Below are 26,430 nucleotides of genomic sequence, written 5' to 3'. Positions count from 1 at the left end.
TTTCAGGATGATCTAAGAGAACCTCATCTAATAGCTGTGAAAAGAATTTTCAAGTACCTCAAGGGTGCAGCTGATATAGGATTGTGGTGATAACTCCGGTGAGCGGGCGGCTCCGTCCGACGCCGTTCCTGGACCTTCTGGGTGTGAATGAGGTGTAGCTGCTGGTTGGGTATCTGCAAAACAACACCGGAAGGGGGGTTTGGCTCCCACAGTGCCTCTGGTATAAGAATAAGAATAGGGTTTTGGAGAAGATGAAGATGTATGTATGTGATAGAAAGGTTGTTGTGGGTGTGTGCGGATATGAGGGAGGGAGTGACCCAAAGTGTGAATCTTTTTTCTAAGCCCTAAACCCTTCACCCTTGGGGGTATATATAGCCCAAAGGTAGGGTTTAGGGGTTGTTACCTGTAAATCAGGGCCATTGGATCTTGGGAGTAGAGGGCGCATAGCTTGGATAGATTGCTTACACGTGTCCAGGGGAGGACCACCTCCAGGATGTCCTAACGGCCTTCTGACACGCGCCGTGCTTGTCTGGTATATTGGTTGTTGATAGCTGTCACCGTCACGTGCCCACATACCCTTCCTTGGCAGGTTGTGGAATGCGCATGTATTTGCTGGGACCCCCCTCATGGTGATCTCGGCCCTAATCCGGATCCAGGTAGGCAGATGGTCCAGGTTCCGGGTTCGATCCGGATCCGGGTCATGGGATGGCCCCGGGCCTGGTCTCTCCACTTGGTTGTCCTGGGAGAGGGGGGTCTTGGTTCATAGGTTGAGCCTGATATCCTTTGGATCCAGGTTGGATCCTAGCCGGGTCGCTTATACCCTATCATTTTCCCCCCCACTCCCTTATGCAGATTTTCTGGATGAGGGAGTAGAGTATTGTCACATAGCTGTTGCTGTAGGAGGAAAATTTATGTGCCTGGTTGCCCCCCAATCCGGATCTGGTGTGATAGATACCAATCCGGATTAAGGTAGAAGATTTTAAGCTTTGGAAAAATTTGTGCGCCTGGTTGCCCCCCAATCCGGATCTGGTGTGGTAGATACCAATCTGGATTAAGGTAGAAGAATTGAAGCTTTGGAAAAATTTATGTGCCTGGTTACCCCCAATCCGGATCTGGTGTAGTAGATACCAATCCGGATTAAGGTAGAAGAATTTTAGCTTTGCAAAAATTTCTGCGCCTGGTTGCCCCCCAATCCGGATCTGGTGTGGTAGATACCAATCTGAATTAAGGTAGAAGAATTGAAGCTTTGGAAAAATTACTGCGCCTGGTTGCCCCCTAATTTGGATCTGGTGTGATAGATACCAATCCGGATTAAGGTAGAAGAATTGATGCTTTGAAAAATTTATGCGCCTGGTTGCCCCCCAATCCGGATCTGGTGTAGTAGATGCTAATCCGAATTAAGGTAGAAGAATTGAAGCTTTGGAAAAATTTATGCGCCTGGTTGCCCCCCAATCCGGATCTGGTGTGGTAGATACCAATCCGGATTAAGGTGGAAGAGTTGATGCTTTAGAAAAAAAAATTCCCCTGGTTGCCCCCCAATCCGGATCTGGTGTAGTAGGGACCAATCCGGATTATAGAATAATTTGGTTGGAGAAATTTCTGCCCCCTGAAGGCCATCGATCCGGGTCCATTAGGATCAGGATAATGGTCATTGATCCGGGTTGAGGGCTCTGGATTCTGAAAGAATTGGGAATTTGTAACATTTTTCAGCTTTTCCCCCAATAATTTTGAATTGTTAGCAACTATATTCCTTGAAAATTGCCCTCTCATGATTATGTACCTTCAATTTGCTTTTAATTTTGCTTTAATTTGTAACTGCTCTGTCAGCCAATCCTGCTACGCCACGTGGTGGGGGCGGTTCTATGCTCCTGCTCCTATAAAAGGGGTCCTTCTCCATTCTTTCTTCCTTTTCTTTTATACTCACAAATAACAAAAAACCCAAAGTCTCTTCTCCTTCTCTCTTTGAAAATCTCGAAGCTTTTACCGTGATTTAAAGGCTTGGATTTTGCTCCTATTTCTGCCTCGCCCCGTACTTCTTCACCGCTCTAAAGCTTGTAAGTTTCCTTCTTCCTTTCTTCATTTGTCTTCTCGATTTTTTGTAATTTTCACTGAGTTATTGGATGCTTCGATTTTATTATGGATTCTTTATGTTTTGGTTTGTTTTGTAGTGGGTTTACTTGTTTTTGCTTATGTATATATATAGATCTGCTGGTTTCGCTATGTTTTTGCATGAGGAATCAGGGTTTTGTGTTTGATTTTTCTGGGTTTTTAAATGGTTGTTCTTCGTGTTCTTGGTTGAAATGTATGTGTGTATAGTCAAAAACTTCATGTTTTGCTTTTTGATTCCCATAATTTCTATTTGTGGGTTAGGGTTTTAAATTTGGATCTAGGTAGGAGGTGCTGAACCCGGATCTGGGGTAGCTTTTGGATAGGATTGCACTTGGGGTTTTTAATCTGTTTTTGGTTGCTATGGATCCGGATCGGGGTGCTTGCCACCTGGATCCGGGTCCATGATTTTTAAAATCTTTGGCTTATAGTTAACATGATCCGGATCGTTGATGTTTTTCTGGGTTGGACTTGCATTGGTGGTCCGGATCATTAGGTTATGGTAAAATTAACATAACATACTTGATTCGGACCGCTTAGCAAAACAAAATAAAATATGTAGGGCCCAGGCTAACTGACCTTCATTTTAATAGGTATATGGTCCGGACCAAGGAGCGGGCTATAAAAAGTTTTTAACTGCTACCCGACCTTTCCTGAAGGTGAGAGTGATCCGGATTCCTTTGATAGAGAACAGATCCGGTTCGAGATGGTTAAGAAAGCCTTTCCTTCCACTGAGATAATCTCGAAGTTCCGGTATAAGAAGATGCCAAGGGGCTTAGTTCCCTTCACGCTCGAGGGGTATTGGATAGATGTAAAGTACCATTTTGTTGAAAAGCCAACTGAGATTGAAAATGAGGTCTATTATAGCAGGGTTAGGTATGATAGACAGCCTAACGGTCACCCCGGGGTATATAACCAGGAAGCTCTCGAGAGGATGTTTGTTGAGTTCCCTATAAGCTGGGATCATTACCAGCTGAAGGATTCGTTCTCTAAGGCGGATCCAGGCGAGATGAATGAGGCGGTCCGGGCTACTTTCCAGTTGATGCCCGAAATTGAATGGAGATGGCCGGAACCCCATGAAAGGATCTATCACCGGCCGGAAGACGGCTTTGTCCCATTCTAGATGGAACATCTTAGATCTGGGTGGAGCCCGGTGCCACATGTTCATCAAACACCTCTGCAAGCATGTGTACAAGATATCCCCGATGCAAATCACTCCGAATGGAATAAAGTCGATGACCTGGTTTATCGCTTGCTGTAATAAATCCGGATTCCTGCCGACTTTGAAGCTCTTCCACCAGATCTTCTATCTTTCTAAATCCAGTCAGAAACCTTTCTACGAGATTAGGTTCCGGACCGTGGAGTGTGGTTATGGTCCGGGTAGAGCCAAGCCAATCATGCACCAGTCTTCTTTGAAGTATTGGAATGGGGAGATTATCCTTTTGAAGGGATATGACTTGGCTTATCTCCCCTACTTACAACTGAGGGAGTTCAAACTAAGTTCAACTCGGTTGTGCTTGAAGGCCAAGCTGTTTCGCAGATCAGGTGTTTCTGCGAATCTTTCGAGTTCCAGCCGACTCGGGACACATTTATGAACCATAAGCTGCTTTTTTAATCTTGGCTGTAAGTTTTTCTTTAACCTATGTTGCCATTGATCCAGATCCCTTGCCCCGCTTGATGATCCAGATTATGGTTCCTTTTTTTTACTTTTAACACGTTTGGATAGAATGTCGGCTTTTGATCCGGGTCCCTTGCTTCGTTTGATGATCCGGATTAAGGTCCCGTTTGTATTTTTAATCGTAGTCTCTTTACATAAGATGTTTGCCTTTGATCCGGGTCTCTTGCTTTGGTTGATGATCCGAATCAAAGTCTAGTTTGCTTTTTCACTTGTAACCTGTTTGTATAAGATGTTTGCCTTTGATCCGGTTCTCTTGTTTTTCTTGATGACCCGGATCAAAGTCCAGTTTGGTTTTTTACTTGTAACCTATCTGCATAAGATGTTTGCCTTTGATCTGGGATTTGATCTCCTTTTGTTTCATTTCTGCAGGTTTGCCTCATCTCAACTGCAATTTCCTCAAAATCATGTCTTCTTCTGCTTATGTTGCGGCATTCAACACTCTCGGCTTGGCCTTTAAGACGAGTAAGAGGGCTCCGGGTCCCGGATCTGGTTCCGCGGATATTGAGGGAGGAGCCGAATCTTCCGTTCCTCAGAACATCCCGGATCCGGGCCACGAGTCTGAGCCTGAGGTCCAGGAGATTCCAGGTGGTGATGATCCCCCGAGGAAGAAAAGGAAGTCCGTCCCGACCAAGCCCCCCCGGGGCAAAGCTGTGGTTTCCAACCAGGTTGTATGCAACTCAGAAGGCAGAGGGCCAGATGAAGATAGGTACCAAATCTCTGGTCGACCTAGTCGGGTTCATGTCCAGTATCCCTTCCAAAGATGACTGGGAGGAGATTGAGGGATACAGCATGGCTGCTGCCTTGAAGAGGGTGACTGGGCAATGGGGCAGGTAATTTCTGAATTTCCAGGTTTTTAGTCCCGGATTATGCCCCCAATTCATTATGTACTTAGCTTCATTTTTATCTCTTCTCAGCTCGGGAGTGCCATATCTATCTGCTCAGATGTCGCTTTCACGGAGATCCGGGAGGCCAACAACCGGACTAACATTGAGAAGATACGGGCTGATAGTTTATAGGGATAGCTGGAGGAGGCCCGGGAGAGCTTTCGGACTGTTGAATCCGGGTTAAATGAGAAGCTGAAGGATGCAGAGGACCGGGCTGAGGGGCTTGCGAAGGAGGTAGAGAGGCTGAAAGCTGAACTCGCTGCTAAGGAAGACTTGAACAAGGAAGCTATAAATGCCTAATTTAAAGCCAGTAATGTCTATGAATTTGAGGTTGCCCAAGCTGGGGTGCCTGAGGTCCGCAGATCCTGGGTTGTTGCTGAACGTCATATAAAGACCGATCCCTTGGAATCCTGGGAGAGCTTCATCCAGGAGTTCCTGGCTGTGAAGGCTGCAGTTGAGCAGGGTAAGGGAGAACCGGAACCTTATGACGGCCCCTGCCCCAGTTTCCTCTAGGTCCGGACCAGCTTTGATAAGCTTCTCGGGCCCAGCCCCTGTAATTTTCCTTTTGCTTGGATTTGTGATTTTCGTATTTGAACTTGGGTTATTTGTAATGTTTGAATTTGTTCCGGATTGATGGCGACCCGGATCCTGCTTTTAATTCTTACTTTCGTTGTCTTTCTCCTTCAGTCTGTAGTTTTTATTTTTATGAGTAATCCGGATCCTTGTTCTATTGCACAAATGATCCTGATCCGGGCTGTGGCTATGGCCCCCAACCCGGATTGGGTTTATAGCCGGGTTGTTCCGGGTATGAAGCCTTATCCGGGTTGACTTTGCTTTTCCTATAGTATATCGATCCGGATTTGAATGCTTATACAGGTTGATTTTTGCTTTTGGCTTTGGTTTTAATCCGGGTTTGATACCTACCCGGATTGATGTTTGCTTATTTGTTTTATGTACTTAGAAAATAATCTGAGTACATCATGGTTGTTTTCAACCTGGATTCGAATGCTTATCCGGGTTGATTTTTTTCTTTTGAATTTGCTTTCAATCCGGGTATGATACCATATCCGGATTGATTGATTGCTCTATTTACTTAGAAATTTTCTAAGCAAATAGTGGTTGCTTTTGTTTTTTGCTTCGAACCCGGTTATAAGACTATATCCGGATTGTTTTTTGCTTTGTTTACTAGTAATTTAAAAGTAATAACTTTCTAAGAAAGGAAAACTCTTTTCATTGACTTGAAATTTTCTTCATACAAAATATAGGATCATAGATTGGTTGCTTGCCATAGGCTACAAGTTTTGGTTGCTTTTGGTTGCTTCTTCTACTGATAAAATTTTCTGAGCCTGAGTCCATGCCATGTATTTGGGATCTCAGATTCATCCATGTTCATGAGCTTGTATGTTCCTGGCCTTAGAACTTCCTTGACTTTATATAGGCCTTCCCACCTTGGCATTAGCTTCCCAGTGTTGGTGGAATCTAAAGCTTCCGTGTCTCGAAGGACCAAGTCTCTAACTTAAAAGTTTTTGACCCGGGACTTCTTGCTGAAGTGCTCTTTGGTTTTCTCCTTATACTTTTCCATTCTTGCTACCGCCTGGTCTCGGACTTCATCAATTAGCTCAATATTTGTTCTGAGCCCCTCCTTATTTGCTATCTCGTCAAAATTAATTGCTCGATGGGAGGGGGATCCTACTTCAATTGGTAGCTTAGTTTAAGTTCCATAAGCCAGTTCGAAGGGGGTTTCTCCTGTGCTTGTTCGGGGACTTGTTCTGTATGCCCAGAGTACATTAGGCAATTCTTCTGGCCATTTGGTTTTGCTTTCCCTGAGCCTCTTCTCGATACCCCGGAGAAGTATTCGATTGGTTACTTCAACTTGGTCGTTCCCTTGAGGGTAGGCTACAGATGACTTCTTGTGCCGGATACCCCGTTCTTGGAGGTAGGATTCAAATTCTGACCCAACGAATTGTGGCCCATTATCTGAGACCAGTACTCTCGGGATTCCGAACTTCATCAAAATGTTGTCCATGAATTTGATGCAATCTTGCTGGTTTATTGTTCTCATGGCCTTTGTTTCTACCCATTTCGTCATGTAATCAATTGAGACTAGCAAGTACCTGAGGTCTCCTTTTTCCCTGGGGAAGGGTCCCATGATATCAACGCCCCATACAGCAAATGGGATTGGTGACAAGACTGAAGAGGGTAGGACTGGGCTCATCCGGATCACATTGCTGAAAAGCTGGCATTATTTGCATTTTTTCACGAATTCTATTACATCCTGGTGGATAGTAGGCCAGTAGTATCCTTGTCTTATGATTTTGTAAGCTAAGGCTTTTGCGGACATACGATCCCCGCATATTCCTTCATGAACTTCCATAAGACAGTACTGTGCCTCCCCTAGGCCTATGCACTTCAGGATTTGGGAGGAGAAGGTCCGGCGATAGAGTATACCCTCCTCGATGAAGAATTTTGCAGCTTTTGCTTTTAACCTTTGAGCCTTCCCTTTATCTTCGGGGAGCTCTCCCTTCTCCAAGTAGTTGTTGAATGGAGTCATCCAATTCGGGTTGTTTTCTATTTCCATGACCTCTTCAGACTCTATGCTTGGTCTCTGCAATTCTTCGAAGTAGACGGAGCAATCCAGGTCTGATGAATTTTGAACCAGTTTAGATAGTGTGTCAGCTTCTGAATTCTCCTCTCTGCAGATTTGAATGACTTAAGTTTTTGGTATCAAGGCGAGGTAGCTTTGGACCAGGGCCTGGTACTTGGCTAGAACTTGATCCTTGGCTACGTACTCGCCGTTTGTTTGCTTTACTACGATCTGCGAGTCGCTGTAGATTTTTAGATCCTGGATCCTGAGGATTTTTGCTAGCTTCAATCCTGCTATCAGGGCTTCATATTCCGCTTGGTTGTTTGTTGCTGAAAAGCCAAAGGAGATTGCTATTTGGATTGTGAATCCTTCTGGGCTCTTTAGGATGAGCCCGGCTCCTGATCTTTCATTCATTGAAGAACCATCGACTTTGAGAGTCCAGGCTCCTATGTCTTGATCAATGTTTCTTCCAGGGTCAATGCTCATGGGCACATGCTCTTCTTCTGGGAAAATGCATTCTATGATAAAATCGGCTAGAGCCTCGGCTTTGATTGCTGTTCTTGGAATGAAACTTAAATTGAACTGACTCAACTCAACTGCCCAATTTACCAATCTTCCTGAGATATCTGGCTTGTATATTATCTTCCTTAAAGGTTGGTTGGTTACAACCCGTATCTCCCTTCCCTGGAAGTAGTGCATTAGCTTCCTGGATGTTGTAACCAAGGCAAAAGCAAACTTTTCTAGCCTTGGGTATCGGGTCTCCGCATCTTTTAGCACTTGACTCACATAATAAAGTGGTTGTTGTTTGCCATTCTCCTCCCTGATCAAGGCTGCTCCAACTGCCAGGGCCCCTGCTGATAGGTAAAGGGATAAGGGCTCCCCGGGGTGGGCTTTGGTTAACACATGGGGTTGAGAAAGGTACTTTTGATTTCTTCAAATGCGCTTTGGCATTATGGGCTCCAATTAACTTCTCTCTTGTTGGTTGCTCCTTTTAATAGGTCAAAGAAGGGTAGGCATCTTTCAGCTAACTTTGAGATGAATCTTCTGAGTGCAGCAAGTGACCCTGCTAGCTTCTGCACATCTTTTTATGTTCTGGGAGGCCTCATCTCTTGGATTGTCTTTATCTTTTCTGGGTTGGCTTCAATTCCCCGGTTGCTTATCATGAATCCGAGAAATTTTCCTGCCCCTACTCCGAATGTGCACTTTTCTGGATTGAGCCTGAGTGAATATTTTCTCAAGTTGTCGAAGCATTCTCTCAGGTCTTCAATGTGTCCGGGGATACTTGTAGACTTTGCGATCATGTCATCGACATAGGATTCCAGGTTCCTTCCAATCTGGTCTTTGAAAATTTTGTTCATTGCTCTCTGGTAGGTTGTTCCCGTATTAGTCAATCCGAAAGGCAGCATCACATAGGCATAGACTGCCATGTGGGTGATGAAGGTTGTCTTTAAGATATCCTTGGGATTCATCTTGATTTGGTTGTACCCCGAGTAGGCGTCCATGAAACTCAGCATTACGTGCCCAGACGTTGCGTCGATCAATTGATCAATATTTGGCAAGGGGTAGGGGTCTTTGGGGCATGCACTGTTCAAGTCTGTGTAGTCGATACACATTCTCCATTTTCCGTTTGCTTTTTTCACCATCACAATATTTGCTAACCATTCCGGGTACTTGACTTCACATATTATCCCAGCTTTGAGTAGTTTCTCAATTTCTTCATCTATTGCTTTCTGCCTCTCTGGGGCAAAATTTCTTCTCTTTTGTTTGACTGGTTTCCTCTCTGGGTTGACGTCCAAGCTGTGCATTGCTATGGATTCATCCAACCCGGGCATGTCTCTTGGGGTCCAAGCAAATATATCAGAATACCCTTGGAGTAGTCAAACCAGGTTTTTTCTGAAATTATCCTCGAGGCTGGATCCTATCTTTATCTTCTTAGAAGGATCGCTTGCATTGATCAGAATTGTTTCTGTTTCTACAACAGCCTCTATCTTGGATTGATCCATATTTGATACCAACTGCTGGATCCGGGCCTCTATATTCTTCTTCATATAGATCTGACCCTGGGCTGTCATCTTTTTGTGGTTGCTTTCCCCTACTTCACTTATTTCAGGGTTGGTCGCTTGCATAGTAGGGTTGGCCTGGCCAAGGCCTAGGCTCAATTCAATCTCTTCTGTGACTTGATTGCTTTTTTGCTCTTCTGAGCTTGGTTTGGTTGCTTTTGGATCTGGGAGGGACTCTATGATCTGAACTTCTTTTCTCGCATCATCCCTTGAGTGAGGGCGATGTTTCTTAATACTTTGCTGTTTTTGAAGTACCACGGCCTTTCTCTTGTTGTCCTGATGGGTTTCATCCATTACCAGAGCCTGGCTATAACATCTTTCAACTACCTCATAGTCTCCCTTGATTTCTCCTACCCCGGTTGGAGTTGGGAATTTGATTTTCAGGTGTGATATGGAGGTGATTGAATGGATCCTAGTCAGGGCTGAGTGCCCGATTATGTCGTTGTAGGATGAGGGAGTATTGATCACGTAGAACTTTATTACATGGGTAACTTGGTTTGGGGCCAATCCAAATATCACTGGCAAGTATAAGGTTCCCTGGATCGGGACCAAGTTGTTCCCGAACCCATATAGAGGGTCCTCTTGGCATTCATTGGAGCGTACACTCCCAAGCTTCATCCGGTCCACAGTATGCTTGAAAAGTATATTTACTGAAGATCCATTATCTATCAGCATCCTTCTTACTTCGTTGTCAAAAATATCAAGTGTTACCACCAAGGCTTCGTTGTGATTCGGGTTGACCCCTTCATAATCCTTGCTGTTGAACGAGATCATCATCTCCGGGTAGGATTGGACGGAGAATACCTCATCTCCTGAGCTCGGGCTCCTAGGGGGAGAGTGCGACCCTTTACATTTCCGTTGCCTTTCTTCTCTCTGATTTGTCTCCCGGGAGATGTACTGATTCAGGTTGCCTTTATTAACTTGATCTTCAATGAAGTATTTGAGAGAGAGACAATTTTCAGTTTTATGGCCATGGGTTTCATGATAGTCGCACTGCCTGTTATAAGGCTTGCTCTCCGGGGGAGTCTTCATGGGCTTTGGAGGATAATAGAATGGTTTTCCCTTGATCTCCTTCAGTATTTCTTCCCGAGTCCTGTTTAGTGGTGTCTAGTCTGGCTCTTGTCTAGGCTCTCTGGCTTGCCTAGGTGGACCGGGATCGCTTTTAGATTCTGTCTTAGGACCCAGTCTTTGAAATATTGGAGTATTTTACACAACATTTGTGTGCTGGGTTTGGTTGCTTTGTTTGAACTTCTTTTCCTGATGGTAACCCCCTTTCAGTCGGTCATCAGAAGTTTTGTTCCTGTTTCCTCCATTCCGAGTCATTCTCATCGCCTGGAGAACGTCTGTTTCTTTTATGAATCGGGCTGCCATAGAGTAGGCAGCGGCCAGGCTTTGTGGCTCTTTGTTTATCAACTCTACAATGTACCTCTCATTGTGTTCTGGATCCAGGTTCCTTCGAAATATGCTTAGAGCCTCCCTTTCATCAAGATTCAAGACTTTGTTGATGGCTTCCTGGAATCTCCTCATGTAAGTTGAGAGTGCTTCATTATCATACTGGCGGATTGTTTCCAGGTGACACATGTGCATTTCATGTGTCTTATTGGCTCTGAATCTTCTAAGGAATGCTTCTTGATGGGATCCTGTTGAACCATCTTTGAGCCTCCCCTTTGAGGGTCGAGGCGAAGAATCTGGATTTGATTAGGTCGTTGTATTAATATCTGAGCTATATGTTCGAAGTAGTTGAGGTGCTCTTCCGGATCCCTTAATCCATCGAAAGAGTCAAAGTTGTAATGCTTGAGATTTTTCTGTCGAGGGATGGCTTCTAGGGAGTGACTGAAGGGCATGAGGGTCTCCCCAACTTCCAACCCGGAATCTTTTTCCATTTTTCTCTGGAGCTCATAAATCATGTCTTTTAGGTCCTTCTGCCCCTCCTCTTCATTGTCAGAAATCAGCTCGGGGGTAGGGTCCCTCCGAGTTCTTTTGCCTTTTGTTTTAGCCAAGAGCCTCTCCTCTTCCAACTGCATTCTTTTCTGATTTTTTTGCTCAAGCTTTGCATCTTCTTCCCTTCTTATATGTTCTCTGATTTCTTCCAACTTTTTCTTTCTGGTTGCTTCTGTCTCCTTCTTACTAGGCTCTTTTTGATTCTTTTTTGCCTTAGTTCCGATTCGGTCGAAGACAGATCTCCTAGATTGCTGAGAATCCCCGGACTCTTCTTGCTCCTCATCTTGTTCATATTCTATCTGGAGTCGGGCTTGTTCATCTCTGTAGAGCCTGATTGCTTCAGCAAGTTCATGGCTTGTTAAGTTAGCCATATTGTAATATCTGGGATATACCGTGTAATTATTTTTGCTAATTAAATAATTATTATGTGTGTTCAGTATCTATTCTGTGAATTAACTGTTAAGTGTTATTTGTATTTGAATATTCAAAAATAGTATTAATTGAGTATTTCAATTTTTATATGTCCAAAATAAAATATAAATAATTGTCATATCTTCCTAACTATTTTTATGTTGATTTATGAATTTATATGAATTATATGAAATTTCTAAAATCTTTTTCCGAGTATTTAAAATCTATTTTATAAAAACGGGAATCAACCGACGTCAACCGTTGTTACGTTTTTGGAACCCAAAACTCTTCCGAGAACTCCTTCCTAACCTAATTGTAATATTCCGAGCATTTTCCATGTTTCGACTTTATCGATCTGGCGTACGGTTTGTCCTGCGCGGGTCCCGGCGCAATATTTTCGATACAGTATTCATTTCGGTAAATCAATAAAAACCCGTATTTTCGATAAACGGGAGCTTTTTATTAAACTATCACAATTATCACTTCGTAATACGTGTAACCAGGCGCTGAGACCAAGACCGCAGTACAAATTGTACTGATTTGGATAATTATCCCGAAAACCGATACCGTTTGGATCAGTTTTTACAAATAAACGTACCATTTTATATCCGGAATGATCCAACGGGATACTAATTTTCCGTAAATATAAATAGCCTTTTACCGTATCAAAATCATTTGCAGACAGATAAATATATAATTTTACAGAGAAAAATTCTATATTCATAAACTGTTTCAAGAATCAAACCAACTTTTGAAGGTGTTATTGATCTTTGTTTGAAAAGCTCGCGTACCGGATTTGAAGGTCTTGAGAAGCTCTATCAGAATCTGTAATCTATACACCTGCAGAATCAAAGAAGAGGCAAGATGTAGGAAAGGGAAACAGGTAGTTGAGGAGTAAAACGACTGTGATTGGAAGCGAGTGCAGGATAGTAAGCTAATACCAGGCAAGTGTTTTGAACTTTCTCGAGATATTGTAGTACTTGATAGTCTTGTTGACATTGCAAGTGCTTTGAAGCACAGAAACCTAAACCCTGATTTCAGTTATTGTTCTTGAGCCATGAACCATATTCTTTCTAAGCCATTGATTATTGTATACCCAAACACGAACCACAAATCTACGATACTACTCCACAAATACATACAAACTAAATACCAAACACTGAACTAAATTATTTTATACTCAACCCATGGTATCTTATGCTTTGAAAGACCAGATTCTTGAAACCCTGAAACATTGATTCCTTTGTTATCCAATTCTTTCATTACCCAACATCCAAGCCTTAAAAGTACCTTGTTGATCCACACAAGGGTTGAAACCCTTTCATTGTTAAACACTCACTGTTGTTAATGATGCTGATTATTGTTTATTATTGTTTAATTTTGTTATTATGTTAGAATTGAATTGTTTTTATAAAGTTGTGGACCAGATTCGTGGTCAGACCATATAATGGTCAAGTTAGGCCAATGTGTGCCTTGGATCCAGTAGTTAGAGCAATGTTGTGTGCTTTGCTCGGGGTTAGTGCGTGACTGATCAGCAGCCTAACCTTGGTTTTAAAATAAAAGTATAGTATCCAATTCTAAATCATAATCCATTGTTCACTTGATACCATAACCATATTCACTTGATGATCATTATTCTCAGTTTTGTCATTGTGACTTGCTGAGCTAGTTAGCTCATTTGTGCGATTTTGTTTATACTCTTTCCAGTTAAAAAGGAACCAGTTGGTAGCAAGGATCCCCAGTCCAGTGCGAGAGCTAGGGATTAAGGCTGTTGAAGCTGAGCTAGTAGGCTTCTTTTGGAATAATGTAAATTGTAAAAGTTTATAATATGTTTAATACTCAGTTTGAGTTTGTATGGTTGGGATTTAATCGGTATGTAATATATTAGTGTGTTTGGCTTGTGTGCATACTTTAACCTGTTGCGATCCGTGGTAGTTGGTAAGTAGGGTCACTGCATATTATTATTATTATTATCTTTATTAATGTTATAAGCAGGTTGTAATCAGCGTGTGTGTGGACCCCAAACTTCTAACTCGGGTTTGGAGGGCGTCACACATATGCTCCTCTGCAACTGGAACATTGGTGTACTTGTACTGATTGAGCTCTATGACATTTCTGGCATCCCTGACCGGGGTATGCTGCGTCAGTGGTTGCTCTTGGAGCGTCTCCCTATCTCCTCCAGGTTCTTGAGCTTGAGAGGGGTCCTGTTCCTGAATATGGGTACTGGCGGAGGGCCTACCAGCGGTACTTTTTCCTGGTCTTGCCATTACCACAATTGTACAAACAACTAACCAAGATTTGAGGCTAAAAATGTGGATCTAAGGTTGCTTTTTTGAAGATTACAAAAAAATTCCAGAATAACCGCAAACAAACTTTCTGGGCTTTGCTAACAATAATACTAAACAAGAACAGTAGGCTCTAGAACACAAAGAAAATATGCAAGCTAAAGTAGTTCTGGATTTTAAAAACTATCAAAACTATCAAACCCCAGGCTTCAAGACTATCAAGATTATCAAACTCCAAACAATCAAGATTAACAAACGAGAGCGGGCTCACACAAACGTGGCCTAAAGTAATGAGCTCACGCAAACATAGCTAAAATGAACATTCATATTTAAGAGAGGGTATGGTTTCTTTTGTTCTTACAGGTTTAAGATGTGGACTCTCTTAAGAGTTTGCTGATGAAGGTGAATCCAGGGGCACCGAGACCCAAGGATGGAGCCCCCTCCTTCTAGCGCCAAATGATAACTCCGGTGAGTGGGTGGCTCCGTCTGACGCCGTTCCTGGACCTTCTGGGTGTGAATGAGGTGTAGCTGCTGGTTGGGTATCTGCAAAACAACACCGGAAGAGGGGTTTGGCTCCCACGGCGCCTCCGGTGTAAGAATAAGAATAGGGTTTTGGAGAAGATGAAGATGTATGTATGTGATAGAAAGGTTGCTGTGGGTGTGTGTGGATATGAGGGAGTGAGTGTGCCAAAGTGTGAATCTTTTTTATAACCCCTAAACCCTTCACCATTGGGGGTATATATAGCCCAAAGGTAGGGTTTAGAGGTTGTTACCTGTAAATCAGGGACGTTGGATCTTGGGAGTAGAGGGCGCCTGGCTTGGGTGGATTGCTTACACATGTCCAGGGGAGGACCACCTCCAGGGTGTCCTAACGGCCTTCTGACACGCGTCGTGCTTGTCTGGTATGTTGGTTGTTGATAGCTATCACCGTCACATGCCCACGTACCCTTCCTTGGCGGGTTGTGGGATGCGCATGTGTTTGCTGGGACCCTCCTCATGGTAATCTCGGCCCTGATCTGGATCCAGGTAGGTAGATGGTCCAGGTTCCGGGTTGGATCCAGATCCGGGTCATGGGATGGCCCCGGGCCTAGTCTATCCACTTGGTTGTCCTGGGAGAGGGGGGTCTTGGTTCATCGGTTTAGCCTGATACCCTTTGGATCCAGGTTGGATCCTAGCCGGGTCGCTTATACCCTATCATGTGGTATCCTAGAGAATCAGATTTTAAGCTAATAGGCTACTCATATGCAGATTTTGCAGGATGCAAAATAGACAGAAAAAGCACTAGTGGAAGCTGCCAATTTCTTAGAGGCAGATTGGTTTCTTGGTTTAACAAGAAACAGAAATCAATTTCCATATCAACTGTGGAAGCAGAATATATTGCTGCAGGAAGCTGTTGTGCACAAATTCTTTGGATGAAGAATCAACTACTGGACTATGGGTTAGAATTTTCTAAAATGCCCATTTACTGTGATAATCAAAGTGCTATTGCTATGACAGGTAATCCAGTTCAACACTCAATGACAAAGGACATCAGCATTAGGTACCATTTCATAAGGGAACATGTGATGGAAGGTACAATAGAAATGCATTCTTTTCCAACAGATCAACAACTAGCAGATATCTTCACAAAACCACTATATGAAGCTACTTTTACAAGACTGGTAAATGAACTTGGAATGGTTTCAGGTTCTTTCTCAAAATCTGCTTAGTTTTTGTTCTCATGCATCAGACTTTATGATCAGTGTTTACAGATTGTCTTATCTCTATGTAATCTGTGCTTAAATTGCAATATATTAAATACTGATTGTTATCTGATGTGATTCTATATACTCTGATAGTGTTTTAAATGTTCTGTGACTATTCACTCCAATGAGGATTACTGTGCTAGATGCTGACCTAGTAGTCTTTAACATACAATATATCCCATGTTTGAATTAGTTTTTTATGTGGAAATTCATTAGCACATGCAAATTCTGATTTTAAGCTTAGTCAAATTTACTTTGTGTATCTTATTACTAAGTCACAAACTAGATTCTTGCTTCTCATCTGTCAAATTTTGATGTCAGTAAATCTTAAGGATGAACTACATGCTTGATAAGCCTCACTTATCTGAAAAAAGAAAAGGAAAGAAAAGAAAATTTTGAAATCAGGTACTCCTTTGAGATCTAGAGTAATATATGTGGAAGGGAAGACCCAAGTGCATTGCTGGTATTAAGCTATATGCATTAGAAAAGCAAATAAATTTTTCTTGGTGATTTTTTATATTCTCTAATTACTGGAGAAATACTCTGATAATAGCATAAGTTCTGATAGCAGTTGTGACTCACTTACACTCAGAAGCCACTGTAAAAAGAATGTCAAAAGATGCATAAAATGAGCACAGACAGTTGAGGTGGACTCTTGCATAAATTTATTTTATAGTAGACTTTAAAATTAAAGACAGATTTTAAGCATTTTTCTTAGTTATGCCTTATTTATAAGATATACTGAAGTTTATCAGACTTTAATCATTTTCTGATCATTTGCAAATGCACACACTCTCACTCCATATGAATGATGAAAATTACTGTGGTGATTAAGTTGTTTTTGACAAACAGTTAAGTATTATTTGCATAAATTCTGAGGACAAGTTCTGATGATTAAACTTTGAAGAAAACAAGTCAGTATTTGTGTGGAGAATTACAGAAATAGACATTCACTTTTGGAGTACAGAAGCCATGTTCTGATGACCGTTAAATTCTAATAATAGTCAAGTTCTGATTTAAATCCTGATGGAAACTCTGATGCTTACGTGGTATTATTTAATTACTTGGCTTATTTTTAGTGTTTACTGTAACGGTTATATTTTGTCAGAAAATAATTAAGTGAAAATAAAACAGTCATAATCATTTGGTTAGTGGGAAACGTGTTTTCCTTGACAACTGCATGTGCATAATTATTATTGCTTATTTCTCGTGCCCACTAACTACTGCTTTAACTATTTACTGGCTGACAGGTGTAACGTGTCTGTTTTACTTCTACAGAGAGCTGTTGAGTGGAGAGAGTATATATATGAGAGTTAAAAGATTTTACAATCTTTTTCCTACTTTCTAATTCTTTACTTATCTCTATTATTCTCTCTCTCTCCCTTTCTAATATTCTCTGAAGCTCTATTTTTCATAGGCATTTTATCAAACACCTTCTATACACACAATTTTCTCACTTATTTCTCACAGAAATGGTACCAAAGGACATCATTTTCAATAGAGCCAAGTTTGTTCCTAATAACTACATGGCTATTCTTTCTAAGGATGAAGCTCCATCAAAACTTCACTTCATCCAAGATTTTCTGTCCAACAGTGAGATTGGGTATGCATTGATCCAACCAAAAGCACTCTCAGGAACTCAAGTGCTGGAGTTTTGGAGGAGTGGTGTTTATGATGATGGTGGTGCACATGGGTCCCCAAGTATTATCTTTACAACAGAGGAGGATGAACATGTGGTGACTGTGTCCACTGTTCGACAGGCTTTACATCTTCCAGAAAACTATGTTTACAGTTCATCAGTTGAGGAACCAACTCTTCAACAAATGATGGCCAATCTGGGCTATGAAAAATCTTTGGAAAAGCTGGGACAGTTGAAGAGACCTAATATCAGGAGGGAGTGGAGCTTTTTCTTTGACTGTATTACAAAAGCTTTCGCCAACAAGTGCTCCAATTTTGATGCAATCCCAATCCTGAGTCAGCAAATCGGGTATACTCTCATTAATCAAACTCATTTTGATTATGCTAGTGTTGTGCTAGGATTTATTGGTGATAGGATGATAGAGGACAGAAATACTGTATATTTTGCTAGATTTTGCCAACTTATTTACAGTTTCTACTGTTCTGATAAGGCTCAACTAGCTAGTGAGTTGATTGAACCCTTTAAACTTGCTAAAAGGGCTTTCAATGACTTATTATTTACTAATAATAAGAAGGTTGTACTAAGACCACTCCAAATTCCTCAGTCCGTCAAACAGGTCTTAGTAAACTCTGATTCAACCACCTATATTGCCATATATCCTAATGTACAACCAACCCAACCTCCATCAGCACCTACAACCACTCAAACTGCTCATACTTCTCAACCTCAACCAACTCAACCTACCATTAGAACATATTTCCATCCTGCTCAGTCTTCACAACAACAACCATCAGCACCAACAATCAGAACTTCATCCTCTAGGCCTAAAAGGAATATTTATGTGCCTAAATCTCCACCAAGGAGAAGAAGGAGGATTCTTCTAAGGGATGAGTCTGATGAAGAAGAAGAAGCACAGGTTCATGCATCAGAATCTGTGACAGTTGAAGCTGAAAAGGAAACTTTTCAGACAAAGGTTGAAGCTGAAGGATCAACCCATCAGAAAAAGTTTGAAGCTGAGGGTTTAGATATTTTGAAGAGGAAAAGAACTATAAACTCTGATACTCAGGCAACTCCTACACCATCCAGGAGATCAAAGAAATAGAGAGCGGGAAGACATTTGACACAACCTCATTCTGAGGATACTCAAGAAGCTGAGGAAGGGGATCAGGAATCTCTGATCTCATCAAAACCTGTTGTAATTGAAGGTTTGTCGTCCCCAACTTAAGTTAAAGACACTATTCCAGAAACAGTGATTACACCTCCTGTCTCTCCAATTAAAGAAACAACAGTTGAAGATTCAGGATTAAGTCCTGAAATTGACCTTTAAAGGCTGATAATTCCAACTATGCTCTATCTGGAAGCTCCAACTGCAGCTCAGCGATCTACTGTTAATTCTCCAATCTTACAGGCTGAGATACCATCTACATCAATTCTTGATCAGGAACCTGAAGATCAGAATTTAGATAAAGCTGCTACAGAATCCCCTTCTATCACACACACACACACACACTTGTGTTGTTAGAGAATGATGAGGTTTCTGCAAGTTCTGGAGAGTTAGCTCCAGTTAACACTCCAGCTCAAACTCTTGGAAAGGAAGCATTAGTTAAAAAGTTTGTTGAACAAGCTGCTCCTGTTCCTTGGGAAGAAACTCACATAGGAGTTGAGTGGACCAAGAAGTGGAATGAATCAGATTTTATTCCAAGCTCTAAAGTTCTGACAGAGCATATGTCAAAAGCTGATGAATTGTTATCAAATTCTGATTTCAAGACTCAACTCAAGGTTACAGCTCTGAGTACCAGATCACTTCAAGGTCTACATTCACAAACTCATGAAAAAGTCGACAAACTTCTGGAATCAGCTGAAAAGCTAGATATGACTCTCAAATTAGACAAGCCAAGACTTATAAGACCTATTCATGAGAAAATTGAAGCAATTGAGAAGGTTCAGGAAAAGCAACAGGCCCAAATTACTGAGGTCCTGCACAATCAAGCTTTTCTGCAAACTCAATTGAATGAAATTCAATCTTCAGTAGAACTTATTCTCTCTCTCCTACTATCAGATGATGCCAAAAAGGGGGAGAAGTTAGTTAAATCCAAATTCTCTAATGATCAAGTACTGAAGAAGAAAGATGATGAAGCTGATGATCAGGGAAACCCTAGCAAGGGTAGAGGTGAAGTTCAAGGTAAAGGGAAAAGCAGCAAAGTTTGTTCAAGGAAACAAATTTCTGACTCTAACAAGTCTTCTACACAGAAGATAAGTTTTGAAGCTGCTCAAACTCAAGCTCTGATAGCAAGTTCTGAAAATCAAAATCGGATATCAAGTTTTGATGTTCTGATCCAAGCTGAAAGTCAAGACTCTCAGAAGTTCTTGCAAACTCTGAAGCTAAAGGGAAAGCAGACTACTGTCTACTACAAAGATCCTAAAATTCAGACACTTGATGAAGAAATTGCTAGAAGACTATTTCTCAAACATAATCCTGGAATGGATTTGGAAACACTCAAGGAGGAAGAAGCTAGGTTTGCAGCTGAGAAGATAAATCTAAAGTCTAAAGCTTTTGTTGCTAAGAAACCTCCAAGGCCTAAGGAGAAAGGCATTGTGATCAAAGAGAAGTCAATTTCTGAGGCATCTAAAGCCAAGACAAGATCACAAATTGAGATTGATCCAAAAGATAAGGGGAAAGGAAAGATTGATGAACCAAAAAAGCTACAGGAGATGAAGATTCCTTAAATCCTGATGAAACCTGTATGCAAACTGGTTCAAGTATTTGATGATGATGCTGAAGTAGATGAAACTGTTCAAACTCTGAAGAAAAAGAAGATAACTGAAGAATCTAAAACAACCTCTGACACATCTTAAGTTGTTCATAATGAAGAACAGCAAGCTACATAAGAAACAGCAAATTCTGATAAAGTCATCATGATCAAGTCATCAACCTCTAACAGTGCTCAAGTTGATTCGAGTAAATTGACATTTACTGATAAGAGAAAACTCCTATGGAAGAATGTTAATCCATCTGATCCCAAGAAAAGTCAATTGTTATCTGATTTCATGATTGTTAGATTGAAAGCCAGAGAAGCAAGAGACAGAGCTGGATTAGGTTCTGAAGAAGCCAAAATCAATACAGGAGTTGAAGTACTTACGAGAGATCCATTTCTATTGACTGACAAACCTCTTGAAGAAGTTACACAGAAATACCTTGATAAGGTAATATATGTTCAAGTGGTACTGGATTCTCATGATAAGCATAATGTCAAAAAAAATCTGATTATATTTCTTAAAGATGGAAGAACATATCAAATGTCTGAATCAGATGTGTTGAACAAGTCCCTAAAAGAACTTCAATTCTATCATTATCTTTTAGAGATAAAGTATGATGTTACCAGGAGATGGTCAAACTTCATCATGAAGACCATAATAGATAAAGCAAGAATTTCTGGTTCAAGGGTTATAGAATTCATTCCAAACATAGTTGAAGATGATGGAAGTGAAATTCCAATGAAGAAGGATTCTGCTAAACTTGAAGTGATACTGAAAGATAAATGTATGTGCTATAATGAAGATTCAACTCATCCAAGAGTGATCAGACTTGGTGACGGTCTTGAAAGAACATCCATCTCAGCACTTAGGACTACAATCTATCAGATTGGAAGTCAAGAGGAAAATATGAAGCAAGTCAAAGCTACACTATCTCAAGTCCTGAGGAATAAAGAAGAAAAGCTGATATCGAACTTTGTCAAGAATCACTTTGGATTCATATTGACTCATGGTAAAAGCTACAAGGACTGTAAGTTGTAGTTAGTTGTTTAGTTAAACTCTCATTACATTTGTACTTAAATGTTTTTGACATCATCAAATCTATTAACTTGTATATTTTTCATAATTTACAAGTTCGGGGAGATTGTTAGATATATTTGAGATGTCATGTCTAATCTGATTTGTGTTTAGTTTTCAGAACTTAACAACAGGACTTATCAGGACTTACTGGAAATCAGAACTTCTTGAATTCAGAACTTAATATCAGAACTTAAGGCGTCAGAAGATATATATCAGGACTTAAGTGCGGGAAGACTTCAGATAAGGAAAGCATATATGATTTACAGGAGAAGATCTGAACTAAAACAAAAGAAGATATGCATGAAGAGTTAGAGGACTAAAAGACTTGTAGAAGATATCTAGTTGATATATTTTAGGAGATAGAATTATATTTCATATCAATTAGAAGATATCTTGTAACTGTGTATTATATAAACACAGCTTAGGGTTTACACTAGATGTGTTATCATTATCGAAAAGATTATACATTTTAACCTAGAAGCTCTTAGTGATATTGTTCATCACTGAGAGAGAATAACAGTTCTATTGTAACAGAGTTTATTTGAATATACTTGATCTTTGTTACATACTTGTGTTGAAATCGATTTGATTGTGAAAACACTATATTCAACCCCCTTCTATAGTGTTGTGTAACCTATCAGTTGATGATTCATCATGACCCCGTAATGCACATGCTTGCAAGCTCAAGTATCAAACAACCTCTATAGTAGCTCTCAAGCACAGTCTATTCTTCTTTACCTCCTCCAACGATTGACAATTTATGACCTTGACAATATGTCTTGTAACACTGGTCAACCCATCAAGAGATGCTACTGCTTTTTTATGAGGTGAATTACCTTTTCCAATATGCACCAAAAAAGGACATCTCTCGTTATCATCAACTCTTTTCCAATTCCTGAATCCATCAATAGTAAATGCATGTTGTGAAGATGAATCCTTTTCAAATAGGAAATACGGAAAACAGAATGCAGCATCTTTTGAAAATGAATACTCTAGCCAAGACCATGAGTTGAACCAAGATGCTTGAAATTGACGACGTTGATTCCAAACTCAGTAGGTGGATAATGATCTTTATGTAATTTAGGTTGACATGCTCCAAGTCTAATATATTCACACCTAATGTTATCACGTACATTAGGTGGATACTTCCAAATTGGATGACGAAGACCCGGATCGCGTTCAAGAGATGCAAGATCAATAGGACTAGTTACATTTGTAGGAGGAGCACTAGGAGTAACTGTAGTTGTGGTTGTAGCAATAGGAAGATCATGACTAGCAACATGTGCAACACTAACAATAGCTGCAGGATCAATGGTAGCAGTAGGAGTAGCTGTAACAGTCGTTGAGGGAGTAACATAATGAGCAACACTAGACGTAGTTGCAGGAGTAGTATTGGTAGTAGGAAAATAAGAAAATAGTGTCTTTCTTTTTTGACCTTGATTCCTGTAACAAAAATAAACTTCTTTAATAGAATAAATTCACAAAGTCTTTAATTTTAAAGAGCACGTAGAGACTAAAGTATATAATTCCTTTTATTATATAATTTTCGGGTGTTAGCATCCTAGCAAATTTAAATTTCAAATGGAACTAATAATTAAAAAGTATGTGGTAATCCAACGATTATCACTCATTCTAAGTACCGACACTCCATCTAAATTATTAAAAAAATGCATTAATATTAAAAGATTGATCTATTTAATCTAATTACGTATAATGTATTGGCAATCAGTACTTATAATTAATTACTTATATTAAATTTATACCTTATATGATTATAAATTAAAATAGAAAATTAATTACTTACATTAAATTTATACCTTATATGATTATAAATTAAAATAGAACATATACAGTATACATATAATATAAATAAACTAATCTACAAAATTAAACAATAATATAAAAATTACATTGTGAATCAGGGAGTCAGGAATGAGAGCTGACATAAATTGCTTTATAATTTTATAAAAGAAGAAAGCTTTAGTCTAGGGATTTGTTTTTTCAATTGATAGCAGCAACACATGATAACTGACAACATCACCTGTGTGCCCCTCCCGTGCTTTTTTTTTATTTTTTTTGTTTTTGGATCTAATGTTTAATTGGTTGTCCAACTCTACAAAGCTGGAGACATGGAAACTTGTTGGGCTGAACATATATTAATTGGGCTTCAATAAACTTTACTTGGGCTGGATGTATAAAAGGCTGGAATTAATACTAAAATTTAAATGGGTCGTAAAAATTTGACTTGGGCTGGAGCCAACCCTAGCCCAGCCCACGGTCCGCCACTGGCTGGTATAGATTTTTACCATTTCCAATGCTATTTTCACTGTCATCAACTTTCGAAAACATCTTCATCTTTAGCTCAACGCCGGTCTCATCAATATCTTCATCATCCTGAGCAATGACAGAAGGCTCAACCTTTGGCATGACATTATTGAGATTATGTGTTTTAAATTGCTATATTACATGCGTCTATAACTGTGAACTCAAATCCTCAATCTTAGCCCCACAAAATATGGTATAGGTATCTGAATTAGGACTCTTGAAAATGTCTGACTTTGAGATGACAAATAGAATATTCTTGCACTTCTTGACAGTGACATGACTGACCCCAGGAATGGGCTTCATTACTAGCTTAAGTATTGCCTTTCTCCTCTTCTTCTTACTTTGACTCATTCCTAGCACAAATGGTTATATAATTACATTACAACCATATAAAAGAAGAATGGTAAGACAATAAAATCACCTAAACTATACATAAAAATTTAATATGATCAGAAATTTAAGACAACCGGCCATTGCTGAAATATTTACCTTTTAAGTAAGGAGGAATTTATATATTTTCGAAAGGCCTCAATTATCTCAGTTTTGATCTACAAATCTAATATTTTAACTGCAATTCAACTCTGTAAAAGCCCGAATTTTTGACATCAGTAAAAGACCTTTATGAATAGTAACCTTGCGGTTTAATAAAAACTTTTACGACCACACCATATACGAGTTTTTAATTCAAGATTCCGAGTTGATATTCTGATTATACGTACCAAATGAGTGTATGTAAAAGCCATTAGTTTTCGAAGAAAACGAACTTTGTAAAATGACCGTATCTACGAACCATCAAGGAATACGAGAATCACAATACAATTACGAATCTAAAATCCTACAAAGTAAAACCCAAGTACAAGGCTTCAAAGCGTAAAGGATGTATAAAAAAGGATTTACCCCGCGAACCGCTTACAGAAATTTATTACGAAAACGAATAATCGACCAAGCGAATACGTAAGCAAATAAAAAAAATGTATCAACCCATGAAAATCATGCAAACTAACTAGTAAGGAAGTAACCAAAATTAGCAACCAAACAGTAACCAAGCTAGAGAGCATAGTAACCTAGCTAGCAAATAGTAACATGAATAGTAATGCAAGTACCTAAGCTAACAATATAGCTTTGAAAATTTGCAAGCTAGGAAGATATTGATAGATTTGCAAATCCTAGAAATATATACTAATTATTACATCACAATTTAAAGAAGCAACCAAGGAAAGCACAAAAATTCTCTCCCTTCTCTCTCTTTCCAACACCATTCGGTCATTTCAAGAAAAGGGGAGAAATCAAAATTCAAAACTCAACTTCAAGCCATGAAAAAAATCCTCCAATTAATTCCTAAGCTTCCTACATATCAAATTAAGGTAAGATAAATTTTTTAATGCATTTCATTAAGGTTTTGATGGGTAAATAATTCCAAGAAAGTGGTGATGAATAGTGCCAAATAGTAACACTTCTTGATTTCTTGATTTTCATGGCATGATTTAGGATCCTTAAGCACACCCAAGCCTCCCTGAGATTCATCCATCAAGAATAATACATTCCAAACTTTCAAGAAAGTTATAAATCCTTACCCAAACTTTGTTTAAGGTTTAAGTTTCAAGAAGATTATGAATCGTAGTTGTAAAACTAGCTTTAATGGTTGATTTGTTATTATTTTGATGTTTAGTTAGTTAGTTACTAAGGTTGAAGTTGCGGCCTCAAGAACATGATGATCTTGAGAGGAATAAGTGTTAAGATAATGGTATGGTGATTGTTGATTGTTGATTAATGATTTAGAGCGAAAACGAAACCCGAGTCGCGAGCGTAAAGACGATAAAACGAGTGAAACATAACCATAACTTTTCTGCAGAATAGAGAATGTATAAACTGTGATTTATTAAAAAGTAATATTTAAAATGATAGAGTTTGTTGTAAGGATAATTTAGGCATTTGAATCTCTTGATTTCGATTTACGGTTCAAAAGTTAAGTCCGTTTTAGTGAAAACAATTTACGCAATAAAAACTGCTACGAATTACGAACTTTGGAAATATAAATGGTCGATTTAAAACATTAAGAAATCATGAAAGTTTTAATGAGAGTACAAAATAGAGTTTTTTAACTGTCATAAAAATTTCAAGTGAAAATATGGACTTTACAATTTTATAAAAATGTCAGAGCCGAGATCGCGCGAATACAAACCCTTAAGCATCGTGCGCGGAGCCAGGACGAAATGTCAAAGACATTAACGGACATAAAGGATTATGAAAAGAAAGCGAATATGACAAGTACCTGTACTTATTGGAATAATGAGAGCAAATTGAGTCGCCTAAATGAATAGTAAGTATCGTGTATGTACAAGTAACGATAAATACGAACGGAATCTAATGGAACGATAATTGTTTATGATTATAGATTTCCGGACGGACCCTAGAGCACCTTCCATCTCAAGACACCTAGGCAAGTTTACAAACCCGACTTCATATATTGTTGTGTTGTGAAAAATTGTTTTACTGTCTTTCATACAAATGACATGTTTGCCATGATAGTAAAATACGAGTTTTGCGTATCAATAACGATTGAATTTACGATGAGTATATCGTAAAATATTTTAACGCTACAATAAAGCGTGATGCATAAATTATAAAGCCTTGGACCTGACGGAATGAATCCAGCCTTTTACCAAAGATTTTGTAATATCATAGGTAATGATATTACTTCTGCTTGCATAAATATTCTATCCACTAATAATATTCCTCGCGGCTTGAATGATACTTTAGTGGTGCTCATTCCTAAGAAAAACATTCTGAAAACAATGAATGATTTGAGGCCAATCTCTTTATGCAATGTCATGATGAAAATCATAACAAAAATGTTGGCTAACCGAATGAAGGGGGTTCTTTCATCAATTATTTCAGAGATGCAGAGTGCTTTCATTCCTGGAAGGCTCATAACCGA

The 26,430-nt window shown here is 39.7% G+C and overlaps 1 protein-coding gene across 1 annotated transcript; it reads right to left on the bottom strand.

Annotated features, from left to right (window-relative positions):
• Nucleotides 1-6,910: 6,910 nt before the first annotated feature.
• Nucleotides 6,911-7,951, bottom strand: LOC141665969 (uncharacterized). The gene is made up of 2 exons (XM_074471957.1): nt 7,458-7,951; nt 6,911-7,361 (listed from the first exon to the last, which is right to left on the bottom strand). Exons 1-2 carry the CDS (start codon nt 7,949-7,951, stop codon nt 6,911-6,913), a joined length of 945 nt encoding a protein of 314 aa, XP_074328058.1.
• Nucleotides 7,952-26,430: the final 18,479 nt, after the last annotated feature.

Source organism: Apium graveolens, chromosome 6, assembly GCF_009905375.1.
Source record: "Apium graveolens cultivar Ventura chromosome 6, ASM990537v1, whole genome shotgun sequence".
Taxonomy (NCBI): Eukaryota; Viridiplantae; Streptophyta; class Magnoliopsida; order Apiales; family Apiaceae; genus Apium; species Apium graveolens.
Note: the sequence above shows the minus strand (reverse complement) of the source record. Positions and strands in the feature narration are given on the sequence as shown.

Coding starts and splice junctions, on each gene's coding strand:
- LOC141665969 (XM_074471957.1), bottom strand. CDS start 7,951: ATGCACTACTTCCAGGGAAGGGAGATACGGGTTGTAACCAACCAACCT. Junction 7,362..7,457: donor GTAAAGCAAACAAACGGCGA/GTACGTAGCCAA, acceptor TCAAATCTGCAG/AGAGGAGAATTCAGAAGCTG.